This window comes from Manihot esculenta, chromosome 8, assembly GCF_001659605.2.
Source record: "Manihot esculenta cultivar AM560-2 chromosome 8, M.esculenta_v8, whole genome shotgun sequence".
Classification (NCBI taxonomy): domain Eukaryota; kingdom Viridiplantae; phylum Streptophyta; class Magnoliopsida; order Malpighiales; family Euphorbiaceae; genus Manihot; species Manihot esculenta.
In genome coordinates, this window is record NC_035168.2 from 41,012,602 (window position 1) to 41,029,189 (window position 16,588).

Below are 16,588 nucleotides of genomic sequence, written 5' to 3' on the forward strand. Positions count from 1 at the left end.
TGGTTAGTTTTAGACTTTAGTGAAAGGAAAATTTCAACTTACATAGAAAGTACGATGAGCAATTATGCATATGGGCCCAAGACCAGCTGCATTGTTGTTGGGTACCCAAAATACCACATAAAACAAAAGAGGAGATCCCCTGCTTTAATTTGCCCGCTTCTTTCTAACAACCAACCAAGATGACCACACAAAGGGATATGAAATAAACCAACACTTGTTGCTTAAGCATTTTCTTTTCTTTTCTGTTCAATCTCGCTAGCCTTAGCTGTGGTTAACTGCTGTGTGCTACTAATGATGCTATCGACTTGGGTATTTTTCAGAGTTTCTCATCAGCTACTTCATGTGCTAAACAGACATAAGGTAGAGGCATCATATTATGTCATTTGCTTTCCTTCTTGGAATTGGGTGTGCCTTTCTATTTGTTTCTTTACAGGCAACGATTATCCATGAGATCAGTTCAGTTGTGAGGTTGCATGAATCAAGTGGCAGATTATGGAGTTCTAACGCAATAATACACCAAACCAACAATTATTCTCAATTAATCTCCCTGTATGTATATGTATATGTATATGTAATCCCTCTTTCCCACCTTTCACTGTCTGTAGAGATAAAATTACATAAAATTTTGGCTCAAAATCTTGAAGTCAACCAAGAAGCATCAGTCACAAATAAGCTGATGACGACTGATAGAGAAAATCTATGCATTCTCACAATCTTTGGTGACTTCATGTACTGCATTTGCTAAGTAATTTACATTGCCTGTAGTGACACCGGCCATACTGCACACATCAGCATGTAGTCATAGTTAGAATGGGTCATATAATTTCTATAGCGACTCGCAATTAATTAAGAGAACAAATTCAATATTTTAGTACCATATTTGGCCGTGTTTCCATATTAACTTTACCTCATGCGTCCATCAAGAGTCATGTAAATGTGGAATTCCTTTACTAGCCGATCAACCTGTTTGGGGGTTAATCCAGAGAAGCAAAACATCCCAACCTGCAGTGTATTACATTTCAGAGCTAAAAGTTTAAACTAAATGGCTCAATCTTCTGCGTTTCAGTTTTTCCCATAAAACTGCATTTGACCCAAAGCACACTGTTACATATTCTAGAAGGAACTGGTAGAGGCTGTAAGAGACCAGGAGAAGGGCAGTGTTCAGCTTTATATCAAGCACATACATCATATTTTTTTACCCAATCCATGACTGCCTTCAACGTTCCAGGCCAATAGAAATGTCTAACCAACCTAACATAGGTGGCATTAATGCCTAAATGTCCTCCTAAATAGGAATTGTGATAGAGGCTCAACAAATGAGTCTTTAAGTCTCCCTTAGTGCCCACATACAATCTGTTTTTATGGAATAAGAGCCTATTCTTAAAAGAATATCCGGAATGTGCAGGCTCATCTAAGGATAGATGAGAAACAAAATCAGTATCTCCTTCATAACTATCAATGAACTGGTGCATCCAAGTTGGCTGGACCATATAAATAGCCATCATCAAAGTAGCATTACCTCATGTAGGAATTCAGGACAAGGCATCCGCTATTTGATTTTCAGACTCCCTCTATAAATAATTTTATCATGCAGCCCCAAAACCTTAGAAATGCCCTTCAACTGTAGATTAGTATGCAATTTTTGCTTTAGGAGATGCTTGTTACTTTCATGATCAGTCTTAATGAAGAAAAGCCCTTGCTCAAAATAGGGTCTCCACTTGGAGACTGCAAATGTAATAACCAATAACTCCCTTTCATAAACAGAGAGAGCCTTTAATCTAGGTCCAAAAGCGTTAGAAATATAAGCAATAGGATGATTATCTGCAGCAAAACTGCTCCCATACCCATCCCGCTTGCATCAATCTCTACTGTAAATGGCTTAGAAAAATCAGGCATGGCCAAAACAGGAGTTGCAGCCATTGCATCCCTTAATTGGCAAAAAGCATGTTGTGCTTCTGCAGACCATCGAAAGTTGTTTTTTTAAGTAGGTCCGTAAGGGTCTACTGATCCCATAATTCTTGACAAATTTTCAATAATAGCCTGTCAAATCCAAAAAACTTCGCAACTCTTTGACTGATTGAGGGTAAGGCCAATTAAGGATAGCTTGGACCTTGGAAGAATCTGTGGATACTCCTCTTGCTGAGATAATGTGGCCTAAATAGTCAATTTCAATTTTGCCAAAAGAGCATTTACTAAGTTTAGTTAGCAATTCCTGCTAGTGTAACACCTTAAAGACTTGCTCGAAGGATGCCATCAAAGAATACCAACACAAACTTCCTTAGAAGGGCTGGAATATATGGTTCATTAGAGCTTGAAAAGTGACAGGCGCGTTAGTTAGCCTAAAGGGTACCACAGTGAATTCATAGTGTCCGTGATGAGTCCCAAAAGCAGTTTTGGAAACATCAGGAGGTGACATTCGGATCTGATGATATCCTGCCCTTAAGTCAATTTAAAAAAAAATTGATTGCTCCATGCAACTCATCCAAGAGATCATCAATAATAGGGATAGAAAATTTATTTTTTACTGTCATATCATTCGGCCTTCTATAGTCGATACAAAATCTTCATGTATCATCTTTCTTCTTAACCAATAACATAGGGGAAGCATAAGGACTGGTACTTGATTGTATGACTTTGTTACTGAGCATCTTCTGCACTAATTTCTCAATCTCCTCTTTCTGAAAGTGTGTGGATATTTATAAGGTCTAATGTTTATAGGCTGGGCATTAGACAAAAGAGGAATGGAGTGGTTATGGGATCTAAAAGGAGGAAGTTCTTGCGGTTCCTTAAACAACCCTTCATACTAAACCAATAATGATTGTAGTGCCTGCCGGAAAGCATCAGGTGTTGATGTAGTTGCAGAACATTCGACTAACTCCATCTTTGCCTCTTGTGAAAATGTTGCTTTAACACAAAACATAGGCTGCTCAAAATTTGCCCCTTGTTTATGAAACAACTTATCTCCAGAAACATGATTCACCTCCTCCACAGCTAACCCTCCTTCACCAACTCCTCGCAGTGATACAATCTTCCCATGCACTTGGAAGCTGATGCTGAAATTCTCAAAGTCAAATAAGACTGGGTTGTGTAGTTTCATCCAATCAACTCCTAAAATCGTAGCAAAACCTCCCAGTAGTAACAATCTAACATCAAGGGTGAAAGAATGCTCTTGAATATTCTATGTAAACCTTAGTGACCTACTGGAGCTAAAAATCTTCCTCCCATCAACTACTGTGAGAGCAACCGCTGGGGCTGTAACAATTGATACCTTCATCTCCTTAGCTGCTTGCTCATTGTTATAGGTTATAGGAAGTATATATGTTAATATAGGAAATAAATATTGATAGATGGGTTAGTTGCTCAATCTTAGGGATTGTATAATCATAGGCTTGATTTTCCTTCCTGTTTAGATACCGTCTCTCATGTATAAATAGGTTGTAATCTCTACTGTGATATATAACAAATATTATCCTTCTACATGGTATCAGAGCCATTCTCGTAGAGATTTTTTTTTCTCTCGTCAAGTTTTAAAATTTTTTTTGGAAACTTAGAGCTCTGTTCATTTGGATTACCTATAAAGGGTAACATTTGGATCTTACCATCGCTGGAGTCGCCACACCGTCCCCTTGTCAAATCTGAGGTTTGTTTGCTGTTCGGGCATTGGGTGGAGGTGTTTTTTGGTACTGTTCATATTCGGGTACTGTTCATCGGCACTGTTCATGGTACTGTTTATCGGTACTATTCACGGATATTATTCACGGGTACTATTCTTCTGACCCTTTGTTTATTTTGATTATTTTAGGTTGGTTGTCCTGATGGCTAAAGTTAAAACCATCGTAACTGATGTGATTCCTGTGATGACTAAAATCACGGAACACAAATTAAATGGATCTAATTTTTTAGATTGGAGTAAGACTATCCGTATTTATTTACGAAGTATTGAAATGAATGATCATCTTACCAAGGATTCTCCAACTGATGAAACTCGTAGAGATTGGATGAGGAATGATGCTCGTTTCTGCAAATTCGAAATTCTATTCATAGTGAGGTGATTAGTCTTATTAATTACTGTGAATTTGTTAAAGAACTAATGGAGTATTTGGAATTTCTATATTCTGGTAAAGGGAATATTTCCCGTATTTATGATGTGTGTAAGGTGTTTTACCGAGTCGAGAAAAATGATAAAATTTTGACATCCTATTTTATGGATTTTAAAAGAGTTTATGAAGAACTTAATGTATTGATGCCCTTTAGTACAGATGTGAAAACTCAACAAGTTCAACGAGAGCAAATGGCTGCTATGAGCTTTCTTGCAGGTCTCCCTCCAGAGTTTGAGACAGCTAAATCTCAGATTCTTTCTGACTCTGAAATATCATCGTTACATGATGTGTTCACTAGGGTATTGCGTACAGAATCTCCAATTCCTTCACACCCCACTAGTGCCCTTGTTAGCCGCAATGACAGTGGCAGACAGAATAATAGAGGTAGGCAAAGGGGAGGTTTTAATTGTAGTAAAAGATCTCAGCGTTCTGGGGAAACAGGTTCTACTTCTGACTCAGAAGGAATCATTTGTTATTATTGCCGCAAACCTGGACATACTAAGAAGACATGTCAAAAACTACAGAATAAGAATCAGCGCACACAAATGGCGCATATGGCAGTTGAGGCCCCTTCAGATTAGGGGATTTTGATATCTGCAGATGAGTATGCACAATTCACCCAATACCAGGCATCTCTGAAATCCTCTAATTCCTCCTCTATCACTGCAATTGCCGAGTCAAGTAACTCTAATGCATGTCTTGTGTCTTCATCCTCCAAAAGGGTTATTGATTCTGGTGCTACCGATCATATGTCAGGTAATTCTACCCTTTTGTCCAATCTCGAGTCTCATGCATCGCCTTCTTATGTTACTCTTGCTGATGGTACTAAATCTTTTGTCATGGGTTCTGGTCATGTCAACTTAACCCCTTCTCTTTCTGTATCCTCTGTGTTATGTCTCCCTAAGTTCGCATTTAATTTGCTTTCTGTTAGTAAACTCACTCGTGCATTGAATTGTTGTGTCTCATTCTTTCCTGATCACTGTATTTTTCAGAATCTTTCGACGAAGCAGATTATTGGTACAGGGTGTGAGTCAAAAGGTCTCTACGTCTTGGATCAGCAACTACCTAGATCTCTTGCATGTTCCACGCATTTAACACCTTTTGATGTTCATTGTCGTTTGGGGCATCCTTCTCTCTCGGCTTTCAAGAAGTTATATCCACAGTTTCATTCTTTGTCTGTTTTAGATTGTGAGTCTTGTCAATTTGCCAAATATCATCGTTTACCTTCAGTGTCTCGAGTCAATAAACGGGCTTCGTCCCCCTTTGAGTTAGTACATTCAGATGTTTGGAGTCCTTGTCCTACTGTGTCTAAGTCTGGCTTTAAATACTTTGTTACTTTTGTTGATGACTTCTCTCGTACTACTTGGTTATTTTTAATGAAAAGTCGTTCAGAATTATTTTCTATCTTTTGTGCGTTTTATGCTAAAATCCAAACCCAATTCAATATTCCCATTCGCCTATTGCAAAGTGATAATGCTAAAGAGTATCTCTCTGGGGAATTTTAATCTTATTTGTTACAAAAACGGATTCTTCATCAGTCCTCTTGTGTTAACACTCCTTCACAAAATAGAGTTGCCGAAAGAAAAAATCGACATCTTCTTGAAATAGCCAGAGCCCTCTTATTCCAAATAAAAGTACCTAAATGTTTTTGAGCTGATGTTGTATCCACTGCTTGTTTTTTGATTAATCGCATGCCTTCCTCCATTCTTCATGGTGATATCTCTTATAATATTTTGTTTTCCACTAAATCTTTGTTTCCTATTGAGCCACGTATCTTTGGGTGTACTTGTTTTGTTCGTGATGTTCGTCCACAGGTTACTAAATTGGATCCCAAATCACTCAAATGTGTCTTCCTTGGCTACTCTCGACGTCAGAAAGGGTATTGTTGTTTTTCTCCTGATCTGAATCGGTATCTTGTGTCTGCAGATGTAACATGCTTTGAGTCCACACCGTTTTTTCCGCCATCATCTGTTTATAATACCTAAGGGGAGGAAGATGACCTCTTGTTATACACTGTTCGCTCTCTGTCTCCTCAGACTACTACACCTTTCGCTCATGTGCCAGGTCGCCCTCCAATCTTTCATGTGTATTCCAGACGCTCAGAGGACTCTGACTCCGCTCCGCTACCCGCTTCTTTGTCGACAGATCCTACTCTCACTAATCCTTCACTGTCTGATTTGGATTTACCCATTGCTCTTCGCAAAGGTAAACGTATTTGCACTTATCCTATTTCAGCTTGTGTCTCTTATGATCAATTATCCTCTTCTTCTCGTTGTTTTGCCACTGTTTTAGATTCTATTTCAGTTCCCAAAACTGTTATTGAGGCTTTGTCCCATCCTGGTTGGCGTGCTACAATGGAAGAGGAAATGATGGCCCTTGACACTAATGGTACTTGGGAGTTGATGTCCTTGCCCCCAGGAAAGCGGGCTATTGGGTACAAATGGGTGTTTGCAGTGAAAGTAAATCCTGATGGATCTATTGCTCGCCTCAATGCCTATTTAGTGGCCAAAGGTTATGCACAAACTTATGGAGTTGAATATTCTGATACATTTTCCCCGGTTGCCAAGCTCGCATTTGTTCGATTGTTTATTTCCTTGGCAGCTATACATGATTGGCCTTTGCATCAACTGGATATTAAAAATGCTTTTTTTCATGGTCATCTTCAGGAGGAGGTTTATATTGAGCAACCACCTGGTTTTGTTGCTCAGGGGGAGTCAGACAAGGTTTATAGACTTCGAAAATCTCTTTATGGCTTGAAACAGAGTTCTCGGGCATGGTTTGGCAGGTTTAGTGAGGTGGTCCAACAGTTTGGAATGAAGATGAGTAAGTGTGATCACTCAGTGTTTTATAGAAATTCTGATAGTGGAGTAATTTTGCTTGTAGTATATGTGGATGATATTGTTATCACAAGAAGTGACATTGCTGGCATCACATCCCTAAAAGAATTTCTTAAAACACAGTTTCATACAAAGGATTTAGGTTCATTAAAATATTTCTTGGGAATCGAAGTTATGCGATGTAAGAAAGGCATCTTCTTATCTCAAAGAAAATATGTTCTTGATTTGTTAGCAGAAATACGAAAATTGGGTGCTAAGCCTTGTAATGCCCTAATGACCCCTAACTTTCAACTTACCACAGAAAACAGTGAGTCATTTGCAGATCCTGAAAGGTATAGAAGATTAGTTGGCAAGCTGAATTATTTGAAGGTGACTCGTCTTGATATTGCATATTCAGTGAGTGTGGTAAGTCAATTTATGTCCTCTCCTACTGTTGCCCAGTGGGATGCTTTAGAACAGATTTTTTGTTACATTAAAGGGGCCCCAGGGCGAGGCCTATTCTATGGTAACCATGGGCACTCAAATATTGAATGCTTTTCTGATACTGATTGGGCAGACTCGAAGGTTGATAAGAGGTCAACTACTGGGTATTGTATTTTTGTGGAAGGTAACTTGGTCTCATGGAAAAGTAAGAAGCAAAATGTGGTCTCCCGTTCTAGTGCTGAATCTGAATATCGAGCCATGGCACAAGCCGTTTGTGAAATCTTGTGGGTACGTCAACTATTGGAAGAAGTTGGGTTCACAAATTCGATGTCTGCTAAGTTGTGGTGTGATAATCAAGCAGCTATCCACATTGCCTCTAATCCAGTATTTCACGAGAGGACTAAACACATCAAGATTGATTGTCATTTTGTTCGTGAAAAGGTCCAACAAAAGATAATATCAACAGGACATATCCGAACTGGAGAACAATTAGGAGATATCTTCACTAAAGCTCTAAATGGAACTTGAGTTGATTATACATGTAACAAGTTGGGCATGATTAACATTTATACTCCAACTTGATGAAGAGTGTTATAGGTTATAGGAAGTAAATATATTAATATAGGAAGTAAATATTGATAGATGGGTTAGTTGCTCAATCTTAGGGATTGTATAGTCATAGACTTGATTTTCCTTCCTATTTAGATATCGTCTCTTATGTATAAATAGATTGTAATTTTTATTGTGATATATAACAAATATTATCCTTCTACACTCATCTAAAATACTATGAGTGCTCCTACTATCTATCAAAATTAGCACCTCCCTATTCTTATGATGCCCTATCATCCTCATAGTATCAGTCCCTTGATCCCTTCTAATGCATGAACTAAAAGAGTTGCCTCTTTCTGTTTTTCATTTCCCTTACCCTCCATAACATCATGCCACTCTTCTTCACCTTCCTCCACAATCTCCCCACTGTCTCCTTACAGTGCCATTACAGTCCTAGCTCTACAAATATGCCTAGGAAAATATCTATCTCCAGGGTTTTGGTGGTCACATAGCAACATGGTTATTTGTAGTCTGGTTTACTGAGGTTTGGTTGGTTGTGGGTGAGTTCTTTTGTAAAAGAATTGATTTATTTATAGTGATGGTATTCTCTACATTTAGGGGCTTGGTTGTTGAAGAATAAGCTGGCTGAGAAGGTGTAGTTTTATAGAAATAGTTGGTAGAAGAAACTGGATTAGTTTGTTTGAAATTGGCTTCAACAGGTTAGTTTGGATACTGATCTTTTTGGAGCTATTGAGAAGTTGCTCCTGAAATTTGGCTATTTGGAAAGCATTAGCAAGAGTGTTTGGCTTTAGCATTCTCAATACGGGTCTAATATCATCTTTCAACCCTCCGATATACACTAATAGAAAATAGGCTTCCCCCAAACTAGGCATTATCCATTCCACCCTAATTCTTATATCTTCAAACTTATCTTAGTGTTCCCCTATAGTCTCTTCCTATCTAGTTCTCATTAATCCCTTAATCACATCTTCTGGCCCTTTTCCCCAAACCTTACACAAAAATTCCTTCCAAAATCTACCCAAGTTTGACCTCCTTTTTCTTTGATCCAATTGTGAAACCACGCATTAGCCCTATCAACAAAAAATAAGCTAGCTACCAATACCATTTACTCTCTAGGAATATTATAGATCTCAAAGCATTTCCTGATCCAAGCTCTAGGTTCTTTGCCATCACTTGTCACCAATTTAATTTTAGGAATGAATCTAGTCATACCTTAAGCATCGGTCACAAAACCCATGCTATTGGAGTCTCGTACCGAAGAAGGATGACTATAACCTCTCGGGCTGGACAGAAGACTTGGGCCCCCAAGGGACCCAATTGGAATGCCCGCTGCTGCGGCAGGCTCTCCCACGCCTTCACTACTCTCGCCGGCCACTCCTTTCCCTTTATCTGGGATATTAGTCCCAAATATGCTTCGTAGCTCTTCCAGTATAGCATTCCTAGTTTCTATTGCATTCTTCTTAATTTCTTCCTGCAATTCTTCTCTGTCTTTTTTAACGCTGTCCTGCAACATTCTGCTCCTCCACTTCCACCAACCTAGATTCCTGATTCAATGCTGTGGATCTAGTCATCGCAAAATTGGATCGTACTTTTTGCCGTGGCACAAATCTAAAATCAAGACACCAATCTTACAGCCTTGGCAATTAGGCCTGATACCAAACTGTTAAGAACTAGAAGAGAAATTAAGAATAGAAGAAGAAGATATTACATGAGAATAGAAAAGGAAGCAGAAATAGAGATGAGAAGCAGAAATGGAGATGAGGAAGAATTGATTATCTCATTTTCATATCCTGGCTTCATTTTCATATCTTGGCTGATTACAATCTCCCCTTTTTATGCCTGTAGGCCCAGTAACAAACTTATAACAACTTTGTAACAAACTTTGACTTTAGCTAATCCCGATTCCCTCCAAAACTCTCAGTTGAGCTGTCATCTAATTATTTTTATTCCTTCTAGAATATGTAACACACACCTGTAACAGTATCATGAACTGAATATGAAAATCAATGGAAACTACCAACCTGGTTTGTTATATGTTCCCAATTGACAGTAGAACCCAATTTCCTAAGGCTTTCGTGCAGACTAGCACGCACTGTTTGAATGCGACTGACCATGCCCTTATGTTCCAGATATGATCAAAAGGAACATCATAAGGTCAGGTTTCTGGCATTCCATTCAGAAGAAACAAAGAGAAAAGAAGAAAGCAACTTTGATAAAATTTATGTTACCTTAACCTCTTTGGCCCAAAGTGGCTTTATATCTGGATCACTCAGGACAGTAGAAACTAGCGATATACCATGAGCAGGAGGGCTACTATACATTGCTCTGGCAATCTTATGCAATTGGCTTTTGATTGCAACAGCTTGCTTCATATCATTGCAAAGAACACTGAGAAAAATACAGGTTGGACTAAGAACTCAAATCAACAACATTATATACATAAATACCAAAAGATCATTGATGACTGCAAACAAAAGTGGGGATCGCTCAGGACAACACTAACTAATTCTTTTAGTTATAGCCATTTTATATTTCCGACAACTAATAAATATAGAACTCATAACTCAACTAGGTGAAAAGCAAATGTTTTAATTAAATTCTTTACTTTCATAGCAGAGTATAGTACCTCTATAAAATTAAATAAACACATGACTAAAGATAAAAGTTGGTACTAAATGATGACCTGAGACAACCAACTCGGTGTCCATATAATCCCATGTTCTTTGCAAAGGACTGGGCACAGCCTAACAAATGCCCATCTTCAAGAAAAATACGGATGGAAAGAGCATCCCTGTCAAGGTCTCCACTTGCAAATCCTTGGTAAGCCATGTCAAAGAAGGGAAAATGATTTTTTACCTATAAAATAACTGAAGATGTTAAAATTGATGATTACAATTTAGAAAATATAGCAAGTTTTTCCATGTCATAGTTACCTTAAATTGATATGAGATTTCTCTCCATTGTTCCTCTGTAGGATCAACTCCAGTAGGGTTGTGAGCACATGGGTGGAGCAAGAAAAAGGAACCATCTGGAGCATTCTACAAAATCCAAAGAAAATCAACAAAATTAGATTCATGTTAAAGTTGCAGGGTTTAGTATTGTGCAGCATGTTTGGAATTGGAGGATCAGGAGAACAGCATTCGCTGATGCAATATCCAGAACTAGGATGTTGTGGGACTGCTGTTGCCTATCAACTGCTCTGGTGAAATGTACTTGCATCTATTTCAACTTCACCTCTTATTAAACATTGCCAAAAATTCATGATTTCTATGGAATGTAGCAGATGTCTAAAGCATTTATGATTAGACAAGAAGTTATGTAATTAAAAAAATGGTACATAGTAAGTGCTTGAGAAACATGACAAAATCCATATAAAGAATTATCATTTGCTCTATTAGTTACATAAAAAATCTTGTATAATGTACCTTTACATCATTCATAAGTGCGGTAAAATCTAAAGACTTCGAATCAGGATGGTAGTAGCCAAAGGTATTCTGTGGAACTTGGGCATCTCTCCATATGTTATGGTGGCTATAAAATTCACAAAATTGAAAGTCAATGACTGAAAATATGAAACCATACACTAATCCAAGTTACATAAATCTGTTAGTAACTTGTACTCAGGTACATAAGCTTTACATCTAATCAACCCCCCAAACCCCCCCCCCTCCCCCACCTGCCACTCTTAGTTGAGTGGGCAAAGGCATCTGCAATCCCTTGGAACAGCCACGGTTCGATTCCCACAAAAGCCCCCATCCCCAATCTGTACACCAAAAAAAAAAAAATTACCCCCCCCCCCAACACACACCACCAGTTTTGGGGGGGTATGGAACATGTTATTCTCAAGTAAACCTACAGACCTGAATGCAATTAAAGCTGCATTTTCAAATATAAACTTGAGAAAGAACTAAAAGGATACCAAAAACATTACTTGGACCAAGTAGGATTGGGCAAATATATAGGAGATTCAGGATGGAAACGCTTCTGGAACTCAGCAAAGAGGCGACATGCACCAGTTCCTGAGAGTGTTTGAACACCAGCATACCTCCCTTCTTTTATAATATTTGAATCCTTACCGTAAACCAATTTGACACTCTCCTCGACCAATTTTGAACTCGCTGCTGATGAATTAGACTCCCTGCCAATGCCCCTGATTAAAAGTTAACCACAATAGGATTGATAGGAATGAGTACAGAGTGAAGATGTGAAGAGTGATACTAACAATGTTCAAGGAAATGGCTTCTGCTAAATCATTAATCAATTGGAATTCCATGAAGATATAAATTTCGGTCAATTAACTGCCTCCATGAGGATGTTATCAATCAATAGGGTATTTCTAGAAATGAAGGCCATATGTCAAAATCGTTAGGAATTTATACTTGATTTTCAAAATCCTAGTCTCAATCAATACGAGGCACAATCAAGCTATGGTTGATTTTGAAAGAGCTAATGTTCATATGCATATAATTTTTTTTTTCCTATAATTTTCGGCATTTAAGACTTTTCAGGGTAATATATAAAAGTTGGATTTACTCATAAATTACTGAGGCAACTGCCAAGTGAGAAATGAGCAGTGTGAAAAAGCATACAAAAATTAATAAGGGGATTGAATTGAGTAAAACTCACAAGAAGTCACAACCCGCAATCTTTGCTTCAGCATCTCGAAGGCACTGAAGGATAACAGGCTTACCTTCATCATCCCTATAAGCTCCCTAGAAGAATATAGACAAGGAAACAAAACTCAGAAACCCCAAATCATAAGCTAATACGTAGCCGAGCATTATCCCTGAAAGCTAAAAGGAACACAATTCCAAATACCACTCCAAGATTGATCTTGATGGGGCTACTGTCGGCAAGAAAAGCCTCCGTGACGCTAGTGATGGGGTCCTTAGGAGCAGGACGGACGTGATCCCACCAACGAAGGGCTCTGATCGAGGTTGAGAAGCATCTTGATGTTGTCGTCAACTGGTGTCTCCACATTTTGATGAAGAAGTTGCAGTGGATTGAGGATGGGTCCGAGCAAGTAGCCCAAACATTTGCTTATATTCACCAGGGAAAAATGGAAACGAGATTATTGAGAAAGGTGTCATCTTTGAAATGGGTTTTCCAGTGGGCATAACATAAGGGCGTTCCTCGCGCACAATGGTTTTACTAGGCATCACTAGTATTCAGACAGCCAACAGAAATGTGGTCCAAAGAAACAAGATCAACATAGTGGTTTCAATAATTTTATTCTAGTTTCACGTTGACGCCGCACCATTTGAGTTTACCGCGGCGAGCAGACACCGAGTCTACGTTGGGTTTGATGGCCGCCAGGAAACGGTAGAATAGAAATGTTTTAATAATATTATTTTAATTAAACGAAAATTTTTCAAAAATTATATTTAAATGCATAAAAATATTTTTACAAATGCACTTATATTCAGAAATGGGATAAACTTGTGCTCTGTAGCATTGAGGCACTATGAATCCGTGGATGTTCCCATAAACTTATTAGCTTATGATGCAGTTTGAATCTGTGGATGTTGGTAAAGCGATGGAACAAAGTCCGTAGTAGCAAGAGGCAAGAAGGAGAGAGTAACAAAACAAAAGGTACCTGCAAAAACAGAAGAAGATACGTGAAGCTAGCGTATATATTAGAGTACTGAAATGCAAAAGGTATTGGCTGGGCATGTTAATGAATTGATATAACAACTGTGAAATATCTAAGTGCATTACTTAATTAATTTGTGCAACAATATTTCTATATTTATTGGAATATCCGTTTCATTTCATTAATTACAAGGTAATGGAGACATCAATCCAATAATTACAACATGTCTCCACCAAATTAATCATTCACAGTTGCTTCCAGCAATCAAACATTTTTTTAATATAAAGTAATTAAAGACGTCATATGGAAATTACTTGTAATAACGAGACGAAGTTACTTTCTGGACAAATGCTTAGTCAAACCTTTTGGTGTTGATTTTATCAACAGGCTATACGGTTACTTCTGGAAGAAGAAAATTTCTAAGCTAATTTTTTTTTTCAAAGTTAAAACTTATACACATGGATTGCAATCACTAAATATTCAAATTAAAATTATAATAATTTTAATAAATTATTTAGTAATATATAAATTTATATACACTCATCTATAATCGATACAAAATAATTACAATTTAAATTAAAAGTATAACTATTTTAATAGACTCGTTAGTAATATATAAATCTATATACATAGATTCACATATTCATATCGAAAAAATTTTTATAAATTAATTTGAAATGGACGAAAAATGTTTACTTATAAAATTTTTTAAAATATCTCTATTTATAATAAATGTTAGAGTGTGAAATGTATTGTATAGTTTATCATACAGATCAAACTGAATAAAAATACTGCAAAATAAAACTTTAATTGAAGGATTGAATTTGTCAAAATAATATATCTTTAACCTAATTTAATTAATTTTTCTTCTTTATCTAATTTATTATAACTATAAAATATAATATGCATAAATTTTATATTATTTTATTTTTTCGTGTAAAATCTTATCATACCTCAATTATTTTTTCAAAATTGATGGGTTAAATCTAAGGAGAAGTTTTTTTTCTTAATTTAATTTTATAGGCCTCCATAAGAAGCAATAACGTATGGATTGAACGAAGGTCATAAGAACCTGTTAACAGTTCTTGAGCGTCTTGAAGCATTTCAAGAAGTTCAAGTCCATGAAGCCAATGATTAGGTTTCTAGCGTTGTGCAAACTCAAAGCAGCATAAGAACGATCTTATGGCGGAATAGTTTGAAGCTGATAGGGATCATCTGTTGTATATCTGTGCCACAAATTAACTGATCCAGGTTGGGGCCAAGGTGGGCCTGAGAGTAATTAGATAATTTTATTTAATATGATATATGTCATTTGCAAGAATCATAGCAAGAATATTAAAACCAAAAAGGAAATAATACTTGCTTACTCAAACGAAAAATTAACACTTACAGACAATTTAATTAATATTAGATAAAGGTAACATTTCTCTTTCATATATGTTTTATTTAACATAATATGTAGTTTTAGGTAGACATGTACATGTTCCTGTTTCAAAACTCAATAAATAAAACATTATAATCTTGCATTTATTGACTGAGAATCCTAATAATTCACTTTCCTGCAGTTGAAACGGATTTCGCCTTGCTTTCCCGTTATTGGTTTTATATTCCCCATCTTCACCATAGACCTGGCAAAATCCGCCGAAAAAGCTTTTGCGTTTGAGCTGTAAGTCTTTACTATAGCATCAGTAGTGCCACCATTAAACAGTTGTTGATCCGAATGAAGAAGCCCTTTTTTCATTTTCAAATTGGTGAAGTATGCGGTATCGAAGTGTGCTGGTGTTGGGTCTAGAGGCGAAAGGTTTGAATCGCTACCAGTGCGCGGACAGGTTGATCTTCGAGCTTTTGCAAATTTAGGGTCAATATTAGTTTCGTTGTAGATTCGGTCCCTGAAAACAAAACATTGTGCAAACCCTATAGTGTGGCCACCAGAGAGAGCAACAAGGTCTCTTTCATCGAGACCTTGGTTTTTGAAGTTCTTAATAAGTGCAGGAAGGTCCATGAATGGGGATGGGATGTCAGCGTTTGCCTTTGCCCTGCTCGCCGTAGTTGAATCTCTTCTACCAAGTAGGACTTTCCATGTTGGCCCTCCTAGCTGCATATTTTTATTTTTCATATTTATATATTAACCATCACTAATTTCCATATGTTTACTGCAATAAGCTATCTATAGATATAAAATTAGCAATTACCGCAACTACAGAATCTCTAGCTGCGACAGCCAAAATATCTGCGCAGGAGACCACTGGGCGACCGCATACTTTATCCACTTCTTGCTTAATCTCGTCGATAACTTCAAATCCTCTAGCAGAGTTTATATTAGCGAGAGCGTTCTTTTCGCTGTCAATAGTGGGTGAAGGATCCAGAAGAACTGACGCATCACAGCCCTGTATTGCCAAACAAAGTCAAATCGTTAATACGTACTAATTACTATATTATAACTTGAATATCAACTGTAATTGAAATGATCAAATAGGAAAATGTTGTACGTTAACAAAACAGTCATGGAAGTGCAGACGTAGTAAAGAAGCACCCATCCGTGGCTCTCTGTACACTGCAGCCTCAATGAGTCGTTTAATAGCTGGTAAAGCTTCGGGACACACTCTGTCATAGTAATAAGGAGAAAGTGAAGACGAAGAACCCATAGTAGTAGCAGCAGCAGTCAAAATGAGCAAGGCAGAAAGATAGAAGATGACATGCGAAGCCATGCTGATTATTTCTTAATGAATGATTATTATGAACTCTGGAAAACTAAGTTGGTTCGCTACTTCTGGCTTGTTGATGTTTAATATATAATAGAAGGGTGATGGGGAAAGACACGGCTTTGGTTTCTTTTCCTTGGACTTGGCCAACTGCGACGTTGGCCTCCGAGGAAGCTAAGGGTTACAAGAAACCTTAGGACTGTGTCCATGGGGAAATTAATAGTAGTCTTAAGAAATTGTTTGATTTGGTCATGTACAGACTCTAATAATAAATTAATATGTATCATATGCTGTAATTCTTGTATACCTCATGGTCATGGTTTTAGAGTTGATCAATTAATACTAATTGATATTGTCTAA

The 16,588-nt window shown here is 37.4% G+C and overlaps 2 protein-coding genes across 4 annotated transcripts; both read right to left on the reverse strand.

Annotated features, from left to right (window-relative positions):
- Positions 1–512: 512 nt before the first annotated feature.
- On the reverse strand, positions 513–13,237 carry LOC110621625 (aspartate aminotransferase, mitochondrial). Of its 3 annotated transcripts, none has more exons than XM_043959046.1 (10): positions 12,752–13,237; positions 12,560–12,645; positions 11,865–12,071; positions 11,359–11,464; positions 10,867–10,971; positions 10,617–10,789; positions 10,162–10,321; positions 9,955–10,050; positions 908–1,002; positions 513–779 (listed from the first exon to the last, which is right to left on the reverse strand). In XM_043959046.1, the coding sequence occupies exons 1-10, from the start codon at positions 12,911–12,913 to the stop codon at positions 698–700; spliced, it is 1,272 nt and encodes a 423-aa protein (XP_043814981.1). In that variant the 5' UTR covers positions 12,914–13,237; the 3' UTR covers positions 513–697. The 3 variants fall into 3 exon arrangements, with proteins under 3 accessions (XP_043814981.1, XP_043814980.1, XP_043814982.1); XM_043959045.1 differs by having other exon boundaries at positions 11,865–12,083; XM_043959047.1 differs by having other exon boundaries at positions 876–1,002; positions 11,865–12,083.
- Positions 13,238–14,908: 1,671 nt separating this feature from the next.
- LOC110621409 (peroxidase 2) lies at positions 14,909–16,276 on the reverse strand. Its single transcript, XM_021765690.1, has 3 exons — positions 16,016–16,276; positions 15,719–15,913; positions 14,909–15,621 (listed from the first exon to the last, which is right to left on the reverse strand). Exons 1-3 carry the CDS (start codon positions 16,232–16,234, stop codon positions 15,070–15,072), a joined length of 966 nt encoding a protein of 321 aa, XP_021621382.1. The 5' UTR covers positions 16,235–16,276; the 3' UTR covers positions 14,909–15,069.
- Positions 16,277–16,588: the final 312 nt, after the last annotated feature.